The 15,509-nt window shown below is 43.4% G+C and overlaps 1 protein-coding gene across 1 annotated transcript in view; it reads left to right on the top strand.

Moving 5' to 3' along the window:
• Window positions 1-15,509, top strand: part of LOC309562501 (zinc finger protein 692-like) — an 84,027-nt gene that overhangs the window by 32,962 nt on the left and 35,556 nt on the right. Inside the window, exons 6-8 of the mRNA XM_082266737.1 lie at window positions 1,439-1,553; window positions 4,267-4,440; window positions 12,609-12,666. Coding sequence (XP_082122863.1) covers window positions 1,439-1,553; window positions 4,267-4,440; window positions 12,609-12,666 — 347 coding nt within the window. The remainder of the gene's footprint in view (window positions 1-1,438; window positions 1,554-4,266; window positions 4,441-12,608; window positions 12,667-15,509) is intronic.

The raw sequence follows: 15,509 nt of genomic DNA, 5'->3' as shown, positions 1-15,509 counted from the left end.
AGGGAGTTAGGCACTTAACCCCTCCAGTGCGGTCTGTTGCCACCTTGGTACCTCAATTCCAGAAGCCTCCTTTTGAGAATCTTCGGGAGATTCTCCTGCTTACACTGTCCCAGAAGGTGGCCTTTTTGGGGGCTTTAAATTGGCAGCTTTACCCTGTTTTATTCCTTACTTGGTGGTTCACAGTGATAAGGTGGTTCTTCACCACTGCCCGTCGTTCCTTCCTCGGGTTGTCTCTGATTTTCATTTGAATGAAGACATTGTGTTGCCTTCCCTGTGTCCCAGGCCAAAACATCCAAAGGAAATTGCTTTGCATGCCTTGGATGTCGTCTGGGTGATCAGGGTGTACCTGGCAGCTACAGAGTCTTTTAGGAAATTAGACTCACTTTTTGTGCTTACGGATGGGTCTCGGAAAGGGTTGTCCGCTTCGTCTGCGACCATTTCCAGATGGATCAGACAGATGGTGATTTTGGCTTATTCCATCGATGGTCAGGTTCCTCCTTTCCCTGTCAAGGTGTGCTCTACATGGGCGCTCAGTGCCTCCTGGGCCTTCCGTCATCAGGCATCAGTGACACAGGTTTGCAAGGCGGCCATCTTGTTGTTGGTGCACACTTTCACAAAGTTCTATAAAATGGATGTGTTCGCATTGCTTCCTTTGGCCGCAAGGTTTTGCAGGCTGCTGTTTAGAGGATCTGGTCCTCTTTGAGGGTGTATTGTTTTTTTAGGTGAGCTCTAGTTGTTTTGGTTGAGCTCCTGTTTACCTGGTTGGCTAGAGTTAGCTGTGGGGATTTATTTTTCGCTGTTCCCACCTCTCATTTAACACTGCTTTGGGACATCCCAATGGTTAAGAAGATCAGGAGCTGTGTCCGTCAATGAACGAATGAGAAAATGGGATTTTTGACTTACCATAAAATCCATTCCTTTGATGTTCATTGACGGACACAGCACCCCACCCCTCTGTGGAGTTGTAATTCTTCTGATACTGCCTGTAACAAAACTGAGTGCCTGAGTAGCAGAGAGAGGGAGTATACCCCCTGGGACTGCCCATAGGCATAGCCAGACTTATTTTCTGTCTAGTGTCCTACTCCTTTAGGGGGCAGTATAACCCAATGGTTAAGAAGGTCAGGAGCTGTGTCCGTTAATGAACATCAGAGAAATGGATTTTACGGTAAGTCAAAAATCTAGTTTTTCACCTTTTGCTAATTCTCAGTGTTGCTGATCTCCTTCAGCCTCTTTGTAGCTACAACATGCCTAAATGCCATCTGGCGATGACTGCATTACAATTTGTGCCACTGCAGGATAAGAATATATAGAGATGGCTTCCACCCTTGAGGCCCCCCTGTCTGAATCTGCTCTACCACTTGCAGTGATCAAGATTAAAAGAAGGCAAGTACCAATGAAGAGTAGATTCTTTAAGACACTTTTGTTCTTTCCTCTACAGAACACATAGTTGGCACAGCTTCTGAGACAGAAACAAACGAGGAGATATGTCCTATAGAAGAGTCTTTTGCAGAAGAAGTTATTGGACCAAATGTGTCAGCAGAGGAATTGGACAGGTAAGACACATGAGGAAGGAACATTAAGGGTCTATCCACCCAAACTTCACTACTGTGCAAAAGTCTTAGGCAGGTGGGAAAAATTAAGAATGGTTTCAGAAATAGAAGCGTTACAAGTTTATTTTTTTATCAAGTAACAAAATGGAAAGTAAATGAACAGAAGAGAAATCCAAATAAAATCAAGATTTGGTGTGACCACCCTTCAAAACAGCATAAATTCTTCTAGGTGTCTGGCTAAATGGGACAAATGGGACAAGATGTTTTGCACAAAGTTTTTGAAGGAACTTGGCTGGTAGGTTGTTCCAAACATCTTTGAGAACTAACCACATATCTTCTGTGGATGTAGGCTGCCTCAAATCTTTCTGTCACTTTATGTAATCCCAGACAGACTACATGTTGAGCTCAGGGCTCTTGTCAGGGCTTACCTTGGTTGGAGTCTGTAGTGCAAAGATGTACGCTCACCCTTGCAGATATCCACAGTCCAAGGTGACAAGGTAAGGAAGCCACCAGGGCTGTGAATCTGTGCATGGGGGGCTTGGCAGGATAAGTGATACAATTAGCAGTATCGGTAGGAATACAAACGGAAGGATAGTCCAGGAATAACCGTAGTCAAAGGATGCCACAAGTCAGGATAAACACGGAGCGGAGGCAAGGTCAGAAGCCGGAGTCAGTCTGGAAAACAAGCTCAGGAGACATGAACACAGGAACTAAATCTGTCAACCAGGAACAATGAAGTGACACTGCTCTCAGGGAGAGGCAGTGTTTTATACCTTACTTAAAAGAGCAAATAGCTTCAGGTGGACAATGAGAGACCGGAGCATACTCAGGTGAAGTCCAGCCCCCTAGTGCTGCAGGCAATGCCAGATAAACAAGACTGGATCCATATGAGCTGAAGTGTGGCTCAGAGGCAGGATAACAGACCCAGAACCTCAAAGTACCCAGGTTCAAATGCCCTGTTAGGTACTTAACAGCGGCCACGCCTCGCCATCTGTATGGCAAGGCGAGAAAGGTGACAGCTCTGTGGAGGCCAAACCATCACTTCCAGGACTCCTTGTTCTTTTTTTATACTGAAGATAGTTCTTAATGACATTGGCTGTATTTTGGGGGTTGTTGTGCTATGACATGACCGGTTAGTATCTGCCTGCATTTCTCAGCATTGAGGACACCATTGCTCCTGACCAAATCCCCAACTCCATTTGCAGAAATGCAGCTCCAAACATGCAAAGAACCTCCGCCATGCTTCACTGTTGCTTGCAGGCACTCATTATTGTACCGCTCCCCAGCCCTTTAGCAAACTGCCTCCTACTACAGCCAAATATTTGAAATTTGGACTTATCAGTCTAGAGCACCTGCTGCCATTTTTCTGCACCCCAGTTCATATGTTTTCATGCATAGTTGAGTCATTTAGCCCTGTTTCCATGTTGGAGGTATGGCTTTCTGGCTGCAATTCTTCCACGAAGACCACTTCTGGCCAAACTTCTCCAGACAGTAGATGGGTATACCTGGGTCCCACTGGTTTCCACCAGTTCTGTGCTGATGGCACTGCTGGACATCTTCCGATGGAGATGGGAAGTAAGCATGATGCATCTTTCATCTGCTGCATTCAATTTTTTTGGCTGACCACTGCGTCTACATTTCTCAATATTGCCTGTTTCTTTATGCTTCTTCAAAAGAGCTTGAACAGCTCATCTTGAAACCCCACTCTTCTTTGCCTGGGAGAGACCTTGCTGATGCAGTATCAACCTTGTGTCTTGTTCCTGTGCTCTGTCTTGCAATGAGCTGTGACATGAAATTGTCTTCCACAACCCCACATTAGTAGCAGAGTTTGGCTGCTCCTCACCCAGATTTAGGGCTACACAGATGTTTCTGTTATTGACTGTGTTTCAATCTACATATGGAATTGATTATCAATAGCCCCTGCTTGGTGTAATTGGTTAATCATACACCTGACTTTGTGCAAGTGTAACAAGTGTGCATGTGTAAGAATTGATGCTGGTTTGAAGCCAAAGGTAATCACACCAAATAGGTTTTTCTTCTGTTCACTCACTTTATATTTTGTAAATTGATAAAAATAAACAATTAAAATATAACTTTTTGAAAGCATTCTTACTTTACAGCATTTCTTCGTTCTTACTTAACAGCATTTCATCACAACTTCCTTAAACCATTGCAAGGCACTGTAAATAATACTGATAATAATACTGTAAAAAAAAAATAGAAAATGCAGGACCATTTTGTAGTGGCTGCAACCCATTTGGAGACCTGGGAAATAAACTGCAGAGACTTGACTGTCAAAGTTCCTGGGAAACATAATTGGTTTAGAGAGGATTTCCCTCACTTTGGAGATATTTCCTATCACTTCCTGTTGTGTTCTGAGGCAGGAAGTGAATAAACATCTTCTTACATTATTCTGTCTCTCACTATTTAAATAAACCTTCCATTAAAATATAGACTGGTCATTTCTTTGTCAGTGGGCAAATGTACAAAAGCAGCAGGGGATCAAATACTTTTTTCCCTCACTGTAGATGTACAGTACCTGAATATAAGTAATGAATATAAGAAAAGGTTAGAACTTCTTGTGTGCCTTCCTCTAAGGGTGGGCAGATTAGACACCTAAAAAAAGAAAAGATGATTTGTTGCTATGGGCAACAGAGCCAGTTCATTGTAGTCACTTTCAGTCTTTAAGCGTGATGTTTGGACTTGCTTATTACAGTTTGGCTACTACTGAGGAGCCTCCGATGCTGGAAGCTGATCCAAGCCCATCAGATGAATTGATCTGGAAGGCAGACGATGGGACTCTGCCAGTGCAGGTGCCAATAAAAGAACAACCTTCAGCTGAGAGTGGAGATCAGCCGGGCAGCCATAGCAAGACACACAAGGTGACCCGGTAAGTAAACATTCCCACACGTTCATAATCAGCTGTACTTGTAGATGTAAACCCAAGCTGAATGGCATTCAGTTTACTGAAGCATTGTGTATCATACACAACTATAATAATAAAGGTGCAGCGCTGATCAGTTTCTCTGAACTCCTCATCCAAGAAGGGAAGAAGTAAAATAAGTCTTTTGATAATGTGCTATGGAGACCACCACCAACACCCAATTTCACAGCCTCTTACCGATTAACACAGACCCTCATTACAATGGTCTGTAAGCAGGTATTATGGAAGTAACAGATGGTTCATTAGGTACTGGCAGCATTGGAATTCCAGCGACTTGTCTCCAGAGTAATCATCTCCTCTATATCTCACGTGGGCAAATTAGATAAAGGTGGAACAAGGCTTTCAGTAAACTTGTTCCTAAAACTGAACTGCATATTTCACATGAGGGCTTACTAATGATTCGTACATGGGCAGAATGAGATATATATATATTGTGACAGGAAGTCAGGTAAATCTGTGGATGTAGTCACAGACAGGAGATACATTTCCACCTGGTTTAGACAATTCACCAATTACTATAGGGTGTCGGCTGCAGAGATAGCCAGGACGGCTTAAGGAAGTTGAAAGGCCTTCAGCTGTTCGGAATGAGGAAGTTAAGGCCTCTATAATTTGTCCAAAGGAAGTCTTATTGATTGCTGCCTCCTGACGCTGTGTGAGCTGGGGAGAGGAGGACAGTCAGATGTGTGCCTCCCGACGCTGTGTGAGCATGGGAGAAGGATTGCTGCCTCCTGACGCTGTGTGAGCTGGGGAGAGGAGGACAGTCAAATGTGTGCCCCCTGAAGCTGTGTGAGCATGGGGAAGACCTCCTGAAGCGATGTGCGCTGAGGAGGGTAAAAAGTGTGAAGACTACTCAAGGTGAGGTCTTGGACTATTTCTATGTAGAAAGAAATAAATGCACTGTTTGCTATGTGAAGAGACAAGCAAAGGAATGGTTTCTATGTGAAGAGACAAACAAAGGAATGTGTTCTATGTGAAGAGGAAAAGGGACATGTTCAATGGACATTTGTTATGTGAAGAGAAAATAAATGGACTATTGAGTGTCTGCTGTAGGATCAGCAAAGTTTGCCCAACAGTAGACTTCCGTAGGTAGGTTCCTGTGTGTGAGAAGGTAGCCACCCACAGTGGCAAGGATTTATTTTGTGTTTTATTTTATTTTGGATATTTTTGACGCTTGCACTTGTGTGAAGAAAATTGCATGAATAAACCAAACTGTTGTTTGCAGCCACTTCTCGGCTATCTCCCTGTGTAACAAACCCCCCAAAGGGGTCATCCACGCCCGCCACCGAGCTAATCAATCCCACAATATATATATATATATATATATATATATATATATATCTTCCACAGCTTGGCATTGCATGCTAGTATTAGGCTTATGATCTACCAGAACCCACAGATCCTTCTGCACAATTGATACCCCCAGTTGTACTCCCCCTACTATGTATGATGTGTCTTAGCCCCCAAGTGCATAACTTTACGTTTATCAACATTAAACCTCATTTGCCACATAGTTGCCTAATTAAACCGTGCATTGAGGTAATTTAAAGGACATATATATATATATATATATATATATATATATATATATATATATATATATCATTTATAAATATATTAAAAAGTAAGGGTCCCAACACTGAACCTTGGGGTATACCACTGATAACCTTAGACCAATCAGAGTATGAATGATTAACCACTACTCTCTGATTTTTCCAAGCCTGTACACTTACACATTAGCAGTGTGTGGGGAACGCTTTTGCAAAAACTAAGTATACTACGTCCACAGCCACCCCCTCTGTCCAAGATTTTACTAACCTCCTAAAAAATAAATCCAATTTGTCTGACAACTTCTGTCTTTCATGTCTGTTGCGTAAAATATTTTTTAAAGATGGGATCTTTATTAAACTTTCCAGTATCTTCCCAACTATAGAAGTTAAAGTGGAGTTCCACCCATTTTTAATAAATTGGATTACATGGATGTATGTAATCCCCTTTAAAACGACTTTTACCAATGGAAAGTTTTTTTTTTTTGTTGCTAGTAAATACCTGATTTTCTGCTTTATTTATCCTCTTCTCACTTCCGGGTCTGGTCGGCGATTACGTCATTCGGCGATTCACAGTGTGTGCTCGGATGGCATGAAATCTCGCATTATTACACAGGAGATGAGCTGTACTGCGTGTTCTGCCCCGCCTCCGCCCCGCCTCCTCTCAGTGAGCTGTATGTATGTAGTGCAGTGGTTCTTAACCTTGTTGGAGGTACTGAACCCCACCAGTTTCATATGCGCATTCACCGAACCCTTCTTAATTGGAAAAATAAAATATGATTTTTTCAAATTCAAAACATAGGTATATATTTAGGTATTTATTTATACATAGGTGCACAAAATGAACAAAACCATTAAAGAACAAAACCATTAAAGAACAAGGCAGACTAGCCTTTTCATCGAATCTGGCTCTCCTCCCCTTGAATTCAGCGAGCGATGTGTTCTTGTATTTTCCATCTCCATGCAGCTTAAGGAAGTGTTCTCTTAGTTTTGCCGGTGCTAGACAAGAATTGCTCAACTTGGCATTGCAAATCATGCAGTTAGGACGCTGACTCCCATCACGTTCCGTTATACATGTGAATCCATATTGTACATATTCGTCTGACCACTTTCTTTTTTTGCTCGACATAGTTAGTATGAAGGGATTAATATTAAGAAAGAAATCACACGAAGTACCATCACGACAGTTACAATTAGACTACTGGGTGTGCCAAATTCCCTGCAGCACAGATAGGCCAAGCGATGTTGCGTGATCACCTGCAGCCAATGAGCGGGGCGTGTCATCACGAATCATATGAGTCGGGTGTGCCTTGACCTCCGCCGAACCCGCGAGACTGACTCACCGAACCCCTGGGGTTCGATCGAACCCAGGTTAAGAACCACTGATGTAGTGTATTGAGGTTGTGCTCCGCCCCGCCTCCGCCCCGCCTCCTCTCAGTGAGCTCAGGGAGGATATAATGCTTTCAGTCCTCGCTCACTGAGAGGAGACGGAGCGGAGGTGGGGCAGAACACACAGTACAGCTCATCTCCTGTGTAATAATGCGAGATTTCATGCCCTGAAATAAATCCCAGCACACACTGCGAATCGCCGAATGACGTAATCGCCAACCGGACCCGGAAGTGAGAAGAGGATAAATAAAGCAGAAAATCAGGTATTTACTAGCAACAAAAAAAAAAAAAAAACTTTCCATTGGTAAAAGTCGTTTTAAAGGGGATTACATAGATCTAAAGTGAAAAAAATGGGTGGAACTCCACTTTAAAGTAACAGGTCTATAATTACTTGGTAAAGACTTTGATCCCTAAAAGGGTCCTACACCGAACCAGTGGTACTATTCCAGTCATCAAAGTGTCCCTAAGAGTTAGAAACAAAGGCTTTGAAATGACAAAGCTCAATTCTTTAAGGATTCCTGGGTGCCATCTGGACCCGGTGTTTTATTCACCCTTATGCTGTCTAAATATTTCTGGACCATATCACTTTTGAGCCATTGTGGATCATTTGGGGCTGTGTCCATACCATCCTCATTATGGCCATGAGCTCCCCTTATGCTCATTTGTATACACAGAGCTGAAGAAGGTATTTACCTGACCTTTTTACTATTAATATATCTGAAGAATTTTTTTGGGTTTGACCTATCTTTTATAATCTGTTGTATCTTTTGAATTTTTGCGGCCTTGATTTCCATTTTACATATTCTGTTATATTCTTTGTAACATTTAAACAATCATGAGTGTTCCTTCATTTTTATATTTTTTAAAAGTTCTTTTCTTGTTATTTATATCTTTTCTAACTTTGGATGTGAACCATTATTTTTATTTATTTTTAGCCTTTTAAATTTATTATTGCCCATGGAAATATATTTTTCAGTGAGTTGACATACAGTCCTTTTGAATAATTCCCATTTCTGTTCTGTGTTCATCGATACCAATATTTTCTCCCAGTCTACGACTTGAAATGAAGCCCTCATCCTCAGAAAATTTGCTTTCTTCAAGTTAAATGTTTTTATCTTTCCTGTATGTCCTTGTTGCTTACAGCTAGCAATAAATTAAACCATGTTATGATCAATGCTACCCAGATGTTCTTTTACAGTATATGATTATTAGTAATAGACTCTGCATAGTTGGAGATTACCAGGTCCAGCAGCGCATTATTTCTAGTCGGGGGCTCAATGAAATGGACCATAAAATTGTCTTGTAATAGTTTTATAAATGTTTGCCCTTTAACTGTTCCAACAGTGCCATTACCTATAGTCAATTTCCAGGTAGGTAAAATCCCTCATTTTCAGCCTCCCAGCCCTTGCAGCCCTTTCTATCTGTGCCAGGAGCTCTGAGTCACCACCTCCTCATTAACACTGGGAGGTCTATAACAAACTCCAATGATTACCTTTGTAGTACACACACCCATGTGCAGTTCGACCCATAATTCTTCAGCCTCATCACACTCTCCATCAACTAGATACTCTTTCACACTTGCTTTAAGATCACTTATCACCGTTTTACCCTGTCTTTCCGAAATAGAGCATAGCCAGGAATATTGTTAGCCCAGTCATGTGAAGAATGAAGCCAAGATTCAGCAATACCAAATAAATCATTGTTCTCCTCGTGCACCAGAGCTTCCAACTCACCTATTTTGCTTGGCAGACTTCTGGCATTGGTGAACAAACACTTTAATTCATTGTCACATTTTGCACACCTATGCTTATTTTTTATTTCACTACAAAAAGTACCATTTCCAATGGTTGTTTGTAAAATGGGAGCCTTCTTCACTCTCCCCCTCAATCCTAGCTTAAATACTCCTCCAGCCTTCCCAAAAACTTCTCCCCCAGCACAGCAGACCCCCTTCCATTAGGGTGCAAACCATCTTTATCCTTAAGGTTGTACCCCAATGAAAAGTTAGCCCAGTGCTCCAGAAACCCAAATTCCTCCTTCTTACACCAGGTTTTTAGTCAATCATTCAGTTCTCTAATCTCCCTCTGTCTTTTCTGTGTTGTACATGGCACCGGCAATATTTCAGAGAATATCACCTTGGAGGTCCTTCCCTTCAACTTGCAGCCTAGTTTTTTTAAATTGATTCTTATGGAGCCTCCACCTTCCATGTATTCTGTCATTGGTTCCAACATGGACCAAGACAGCTGGGTCATGCCCAGCCCCTCCCAGTAATTTTTCAACCTGGTCCACCATATGTCAAACCCTGGCACCAGGGAGACATCAAACCATTCGATTGAGGCGATCCTGGTCCTTCTGATTGTAGAATCCCCTATTACCACCAACTGTCTAGGCCTACCTGCACTACCCTCACCACCACTACTAGATACTAGTGACATCTAGGGCTGCCACCTCTGAGCTTGCCACCCCACATCTTTACCCAACTTTGCAAATCCGTTAGGCTGCTCAAACCCATGGCTGGCCTTCCTTTTCTGTGAGCCCTTACCACTCCCTCTGACTACAGTAACCCATCTTCCTACCTAATAATACTGTCTTACCCCTCTACCCTCCACATCAACCCTACTAACCACCTGCTTAGTGAGTAGAGGACCCCTTTCAAGGTTGTCAGTCCTGCCCAGTGTTGCAATTTGCTCCTCCAGATCTCTAATGTGGTATCCATCTTGGTTGCTCCTTTACTGGTTCTAGACAATCAAGCGGGACAAGGCTATGGGAGGACCCACAAGTGCGGGAGGCTAGCTTTAAAGTGATTGTAAAGTCTCATTCTTTTTCTAATAAAAAACAAACATGTTATACTTACCTCCTCTGTGCAGTAATTTTGCACAGGGCAGTGCAGATCCTCCTCTTCTCGGGTCACTCTTTGCTGCCCCTGGCCCCTCCCTCCCATTGAGCGCCCCCACAGCAAGCAGCTTGCTATGGGGGCACCCGAGCTGAGCTGCAGCTCTGTGTGTCCATTGAGACACGGAGCCACCATTCAACCCCCCCCCTCTCCTGATTGGCTAACTGACTTTGACAGCAGCGGGAGCCAATGACGTCACTGCTGGAGCCAATCCGGAGGGAGAGTCCTGGACGGCCGAGGGACTTGTGGACATCACTGGATAGAGATGGGGCTCAGGTAAGTATTAAGGGGTGCTGGGGCGGGTGCTACACACAGAAGGCTTTTTATCTTATCGCATAGAATGTATTAACATAAAAAACCTTCTGCCTTTACAACTCCTTTAAGGAAAAGAGAGAAGGGGGAGGAAGAAAAAGGGGGGAGGAGAAAAGAAGAAAGGGTAGGACAGGGGAAGAAAAAGAAAATAGAATAATTCAGCCATCTTTATCCAGAGCTCAAAAATGTTCTGCCTGTTCTCCTACTCCCGTTTCTCAAACAGAGTCAGACCCTGATATGCCAGTCCTGGAGGGGGCTGAATTAGGGGAGGAATGAAGTGGACATAGAATCAGTGTTGGAGGAAGCTGTAGAAGATTTCTCTCCCCCACACTGTCACTATATTGAAGAGGGAGCGTCCTGCAATATGCTTGCTAATGTTGAAAAGCTCAGCTCAGTGCCTCTGTCTGAAAAAGCTTTACCATTGTACAGGTGGACACTCCTCTGTCTCGCCAGACCCCTTTAGGCACTAATGGAACCGAACGGTTCAGCTCGCTTAAACAGTTCCACCTCGGTTGTGGTTTCAAGAGGGCCGTACCGGTACCATATCCCACAATCCTTTGCATGCAGCCTTGACTGTTTGTCACTACTAGCCAATGATTGGTCAGAGAATTGTTGTTATCCCACCCACTTACTACTGTAGTGGAAAAGCAAACCGTACCAAACTGTACCGAACCACTCCAACACCGTACCATGCGGTACCATGCAGTGGAAAACCAAACCGAGCCAAGCAGGACCAAGCAGGGCCGAGTGGAGCCGAGCCGGTACTTGCAGTGGAAAAGTGCCAAAAGAGATCTACTAAGTCTTGCAAAACATTCCCTGCTCATGAGCAGTCTGTGATGATTGATTCACTCCTGAAAGAATTTTCGCTTTGGCAAAGATTTATTTCTGAACTCTATCCAACTGAAAAAGAGTTTACAAAAAAGTGGGCTGTTCCTGTGGTTGACAGCAGCATCTATGTTCTAAATAAACATCTAATTTTACCCAGTGAAGATATTCAATAATTTAGCAAAACTTTGAGATGCTTTTAAAAGGTCTTTTTACCCTGGAAGGCCCAGCCTTGCACCCAGCTCTTGCTACTATTCCAGTATTTCAAACTGCAGCTAAGTGGACTAGGACAATGAACAATCAACAGGACCCTTTTGTTCAGTGTCATGCATTAGCAGAGCAATTACAACAACTTCCTTCTCCACTTCTTTTCCATGTAGATGCCCTGGAACACTTCATGAGACAAATATCCAGAATAGCTCTTATCTCTGTTCATATGTGCAGGATTCTCTGGCTAAAAACTTGACACCAAAATCTGTAAAAGACACCTCACACATATAGTTTTTCAAGGAAGATGCCTATTTGGTGAGGGACTTGACCAATTCATGAAAGTCACAGGTAAAAAAATATTGCTTCCTCAGAGAACGATATCAAACCTCTCCTCCTCGGGTGCTCCTAGCTCCTTTAAATGCAAAGCAGCTCCAAGCTCTTCCCTGGTTTTAGCATCAAAGCCTACGTTCAGCCCTTCCTTTCAGCAAAAGACTTGGCCCACAAAGGCCCCCTAAGCCCTCTCTCTTCACAAAAAAGGGCACCTCACTCCTAAGAGTGGGGTGCGTCTGTTGAAGTTTGCATCTCTCTGAACCACAGATGTCCCAGACCTGTGGGTTCAATCAGTGGTTTCCAAAGATTACAGGATAGAGGTCAAAAGCTCAAAAGCTTGCCAGTGTCCAAACATCTGAAGGTACAAGGCTATGCCCATTAGGTATGAATAAGTTGCCTGTGTCCTATAATGTACTACAAGATATGGAATTTGCAGGTAAGTCAAAATTCTTTGAAGAGCTTTTCAACTCACTAACTACATCCAGTTAATTTGCAAACTGTGCATTGGTATAGCCACGGCTTTGATAACCCAGTGCTAGATGCCTTCACAAATTTAATGTCAGTGTCTTGCCCTGAGTTCATTAATATTAATTTTAGCTTTATGTTCTTTACAGACTCAAGCCTGAGGTGGATGAAGAACTGGCTCAGATAAGTAAAAAGAGGATCAGGCAAGTGATCAGTATTGCCTTTATAATTACTGTAACAATCACTGAAGTAAATATAAGCATATGTTCACTTACATTTTTGGATAGCTCCTGTGTATATTTACATATACGTATTTAGTTATTTGGTTGGAGTTTCCCTTTAGCCACTTAAGCCCCGGAGGATTTGGCTGCTAAACGACCAGGGGGTATTTTGCGATTCGGCACTGCGTGACTTTAACGGACAATTGCGCGGTCGTGCGACGCTGTACCTAAACAAATTTTACGTCCTTTTTTTCCCACACACAGAGCTTTCTTTTGGTGGTATTTGATCACCTGTGCGCTTTTTACTTTTTGCGCTATAAACAAAAAAAGAGCGTAAATTTTGCAAAAATAACAATATTTTTCACATTTTTTTATATGAAATTCCCCCCAAAAAAATGTAAAAATCAAAATTTTTTAACATTTTCGGGCCAATTTGTTTTATCCTACCTATGTTTGGTAAAAAAAATCGCAAAAAGCGTATTTTGATTGGTTTGCGCAAAAGTTATCGCGTTTACTAACAAAGGGAAAGATTTTTGTCATTTTTGTTGTTTTTTTTTTTAACGCATAATGGCGGCGATCTGCGATTTTTTTTTTGCGGTACTGCGACATTGCGGCAGACAGATCGGACCCTTGACTGACATTTTTGACACTTTTGGGGTTACCAGTGACATTTCTACAGTAATCAGTGCTATACATATGCACTGTTACTGTAAAAATACACTGGCAGTGAAGGGGTTAACTTTTTTTTAAAGGGTGGGGCTATGTGTGTCCCTAGGGGCGTGCTTTCTACTGTGATTGGCTGTGGCTTGAGGTGTAAGGACACTGATCAACGGTTCTACATAGTAGATCCGTCTGATCAGTGTTTTTACACTGAGGAGAATGACAGGTGGCTTGTTTACATAAGCCGCCTGACTTACTCCCTCTCCCCCGACGATCGCCGAGTGACCGGCGGACATCGGACGCTCGCTCCCCAGACCCTCCCAGGCTAGTGACGTTAATTAACGACACTCTGCCTGGCCGGGGCTGACCGCCGCAGTAAATCTACTTGCGGCGGTCGGCAAGCGGTTAAAGATGCACAATTTCAGAGTTTAAAATGAAGCCATGTGATGTATGCAGGAAAGAAAGGCTAGCTGACTAGGACTTTGTATGTATGTATGTATATATATATATATATATATATATATATATAATGTATGTGTGTGTGTGTGTGTGTATATATATATATATATACACACATTTTTTTTTTTATCAAGGCATCTACATTGCCCACTATTCAGCACTCATTTGTCTGTGATCTGGTGACCTTAGATTCCCTGAGAGGAGCTCTTTGGGATTACATAGGATTCAGATCAAAGAAGAACTCTAGCTTTAGTAACACACCACCCTTTGTGAAGCCCCCCTTGGATCTTTCTTAAAATTAAAAAAAAAAAAAAACAAGACGTTTCTTATATTAAAGTGGTTGTAAAGGCTGAAGGTAAAAAAAAACGTCTGTGTTCTGCTCCCCCTGCAACCCTCCCCAATACTCACTTGAACCCCTTCTTGATCTAGCGATGTGCACGAGAGCCTCAGCTGTTTTAGGACTCCCTCTCCTTAGCTGAGACATTAGCTGCTGTCAATCACAGCCAGTGAGCCAGTAAGGAGAGAGTGGGGAGTGGGGCGGGGGCCGAGCCACGGCTCTATGGATCTTATCGACGAATAGAGCAGGGCTCAGGAGCGAGCACGCACTAGTGCCCCCAAAGCAAGTGGCTTGGTCATGGGGGAGGAGCCATTACACAGAGCCGGTAAGTAGGACATGTTTTTTATTTTTAAAAAAGCCAAACCATTAATACCTGTTTAATAATACAGTATAGGGCACAGGAAATGATTTTTAGACCATGGGTTTTATGCCTTTTTAGGTGAATGGACACTGACTAAAATTGCTGGGACTACCCCCCAGTGTACCCATGTAACACCATGCACCGGTGAGGCTCCAGGTTTTTGCTAGTGTACTTCGGTGATGGCCTCTTTCTCCTGTTGGAGGAAATTTTTTAAATATTTTTTACCAGTTTTCCTTTTCTCACCTTTCTATCAATATCTGACTGCTTATTGCTTTGTGCATTTCACTAGCAGTTTCTGGATCAGTTACCCCCAGTGTATACCTTGGTTGGGAGCCATACCTGAGCCACTCACCAGCACCTTCATAGTTTATTGAGAGCTACAAGGTAAAGTTGATCCAGGGAATATCCGATTGCCTCTCGGGGGATCAGGAAGGAATTTTTTTTCCCCTGCTGTAGTAAATTGGATCATGCTTTGCTGGGGTTTTTTCACCTTCCTCTGGATCAACTGTGGGTATAGGATTGTGTATATGGGATTGTATGGTTGGGTTTTCTTTTTTTGTTTTTTATTGGTTGAGCCAGATGGACTTGTGTCTGTTTTTAACCTGACTAACTATGACTAACTACTAGGCGGAGCCAACGGCCGGCATGTGAGGACGTACAGGGGGAGAGCTCTGTCTATGTGCCTGTGATCCTGCTGTTATCCTGTGCACAAACTTGGCTTCAGTTGCTGCTGGCTGCTCGGGAGGGCTCCCTGGAATCGGCGGGGTGACTCCTATGATGGTGAAGTACGGGAAGGTGCCTCCAGCGACCCCGGGGGACAGGCTGGCTCGGTTCGCATGGGGAGCTCAAGATGGCGCCGGCCATCAGGCGGGGGAGGCGCCGATGGCGCGGGATGATGCGCACCCTGGCAGGGATGTCTGGGATGATCCGGTGGCTCCTATACCCGCTCCTATGCCTCCTAGGAAGGGAGGGAAGCAGAGGGGGCGATCGCTGGACAGACATGTGGAGTCGG

This window comes from Pelophylax lessonae, assembly GCF_965119305.1.
Source record: "Pelophylax lessonae genome assembly, chromosome: 9".
In the NCBI taxonomy this organism is placed as follows: Eukaryota; Metazoa; Chordata; class Amphibia; order Anura; family Ranidae; genus Pelophylax; species Pelophylax lessonae.
Note: the sequence above shows the minus strand (reverse complement) of the source record. Positions and strands in the feature narration are given on the sequence as shown.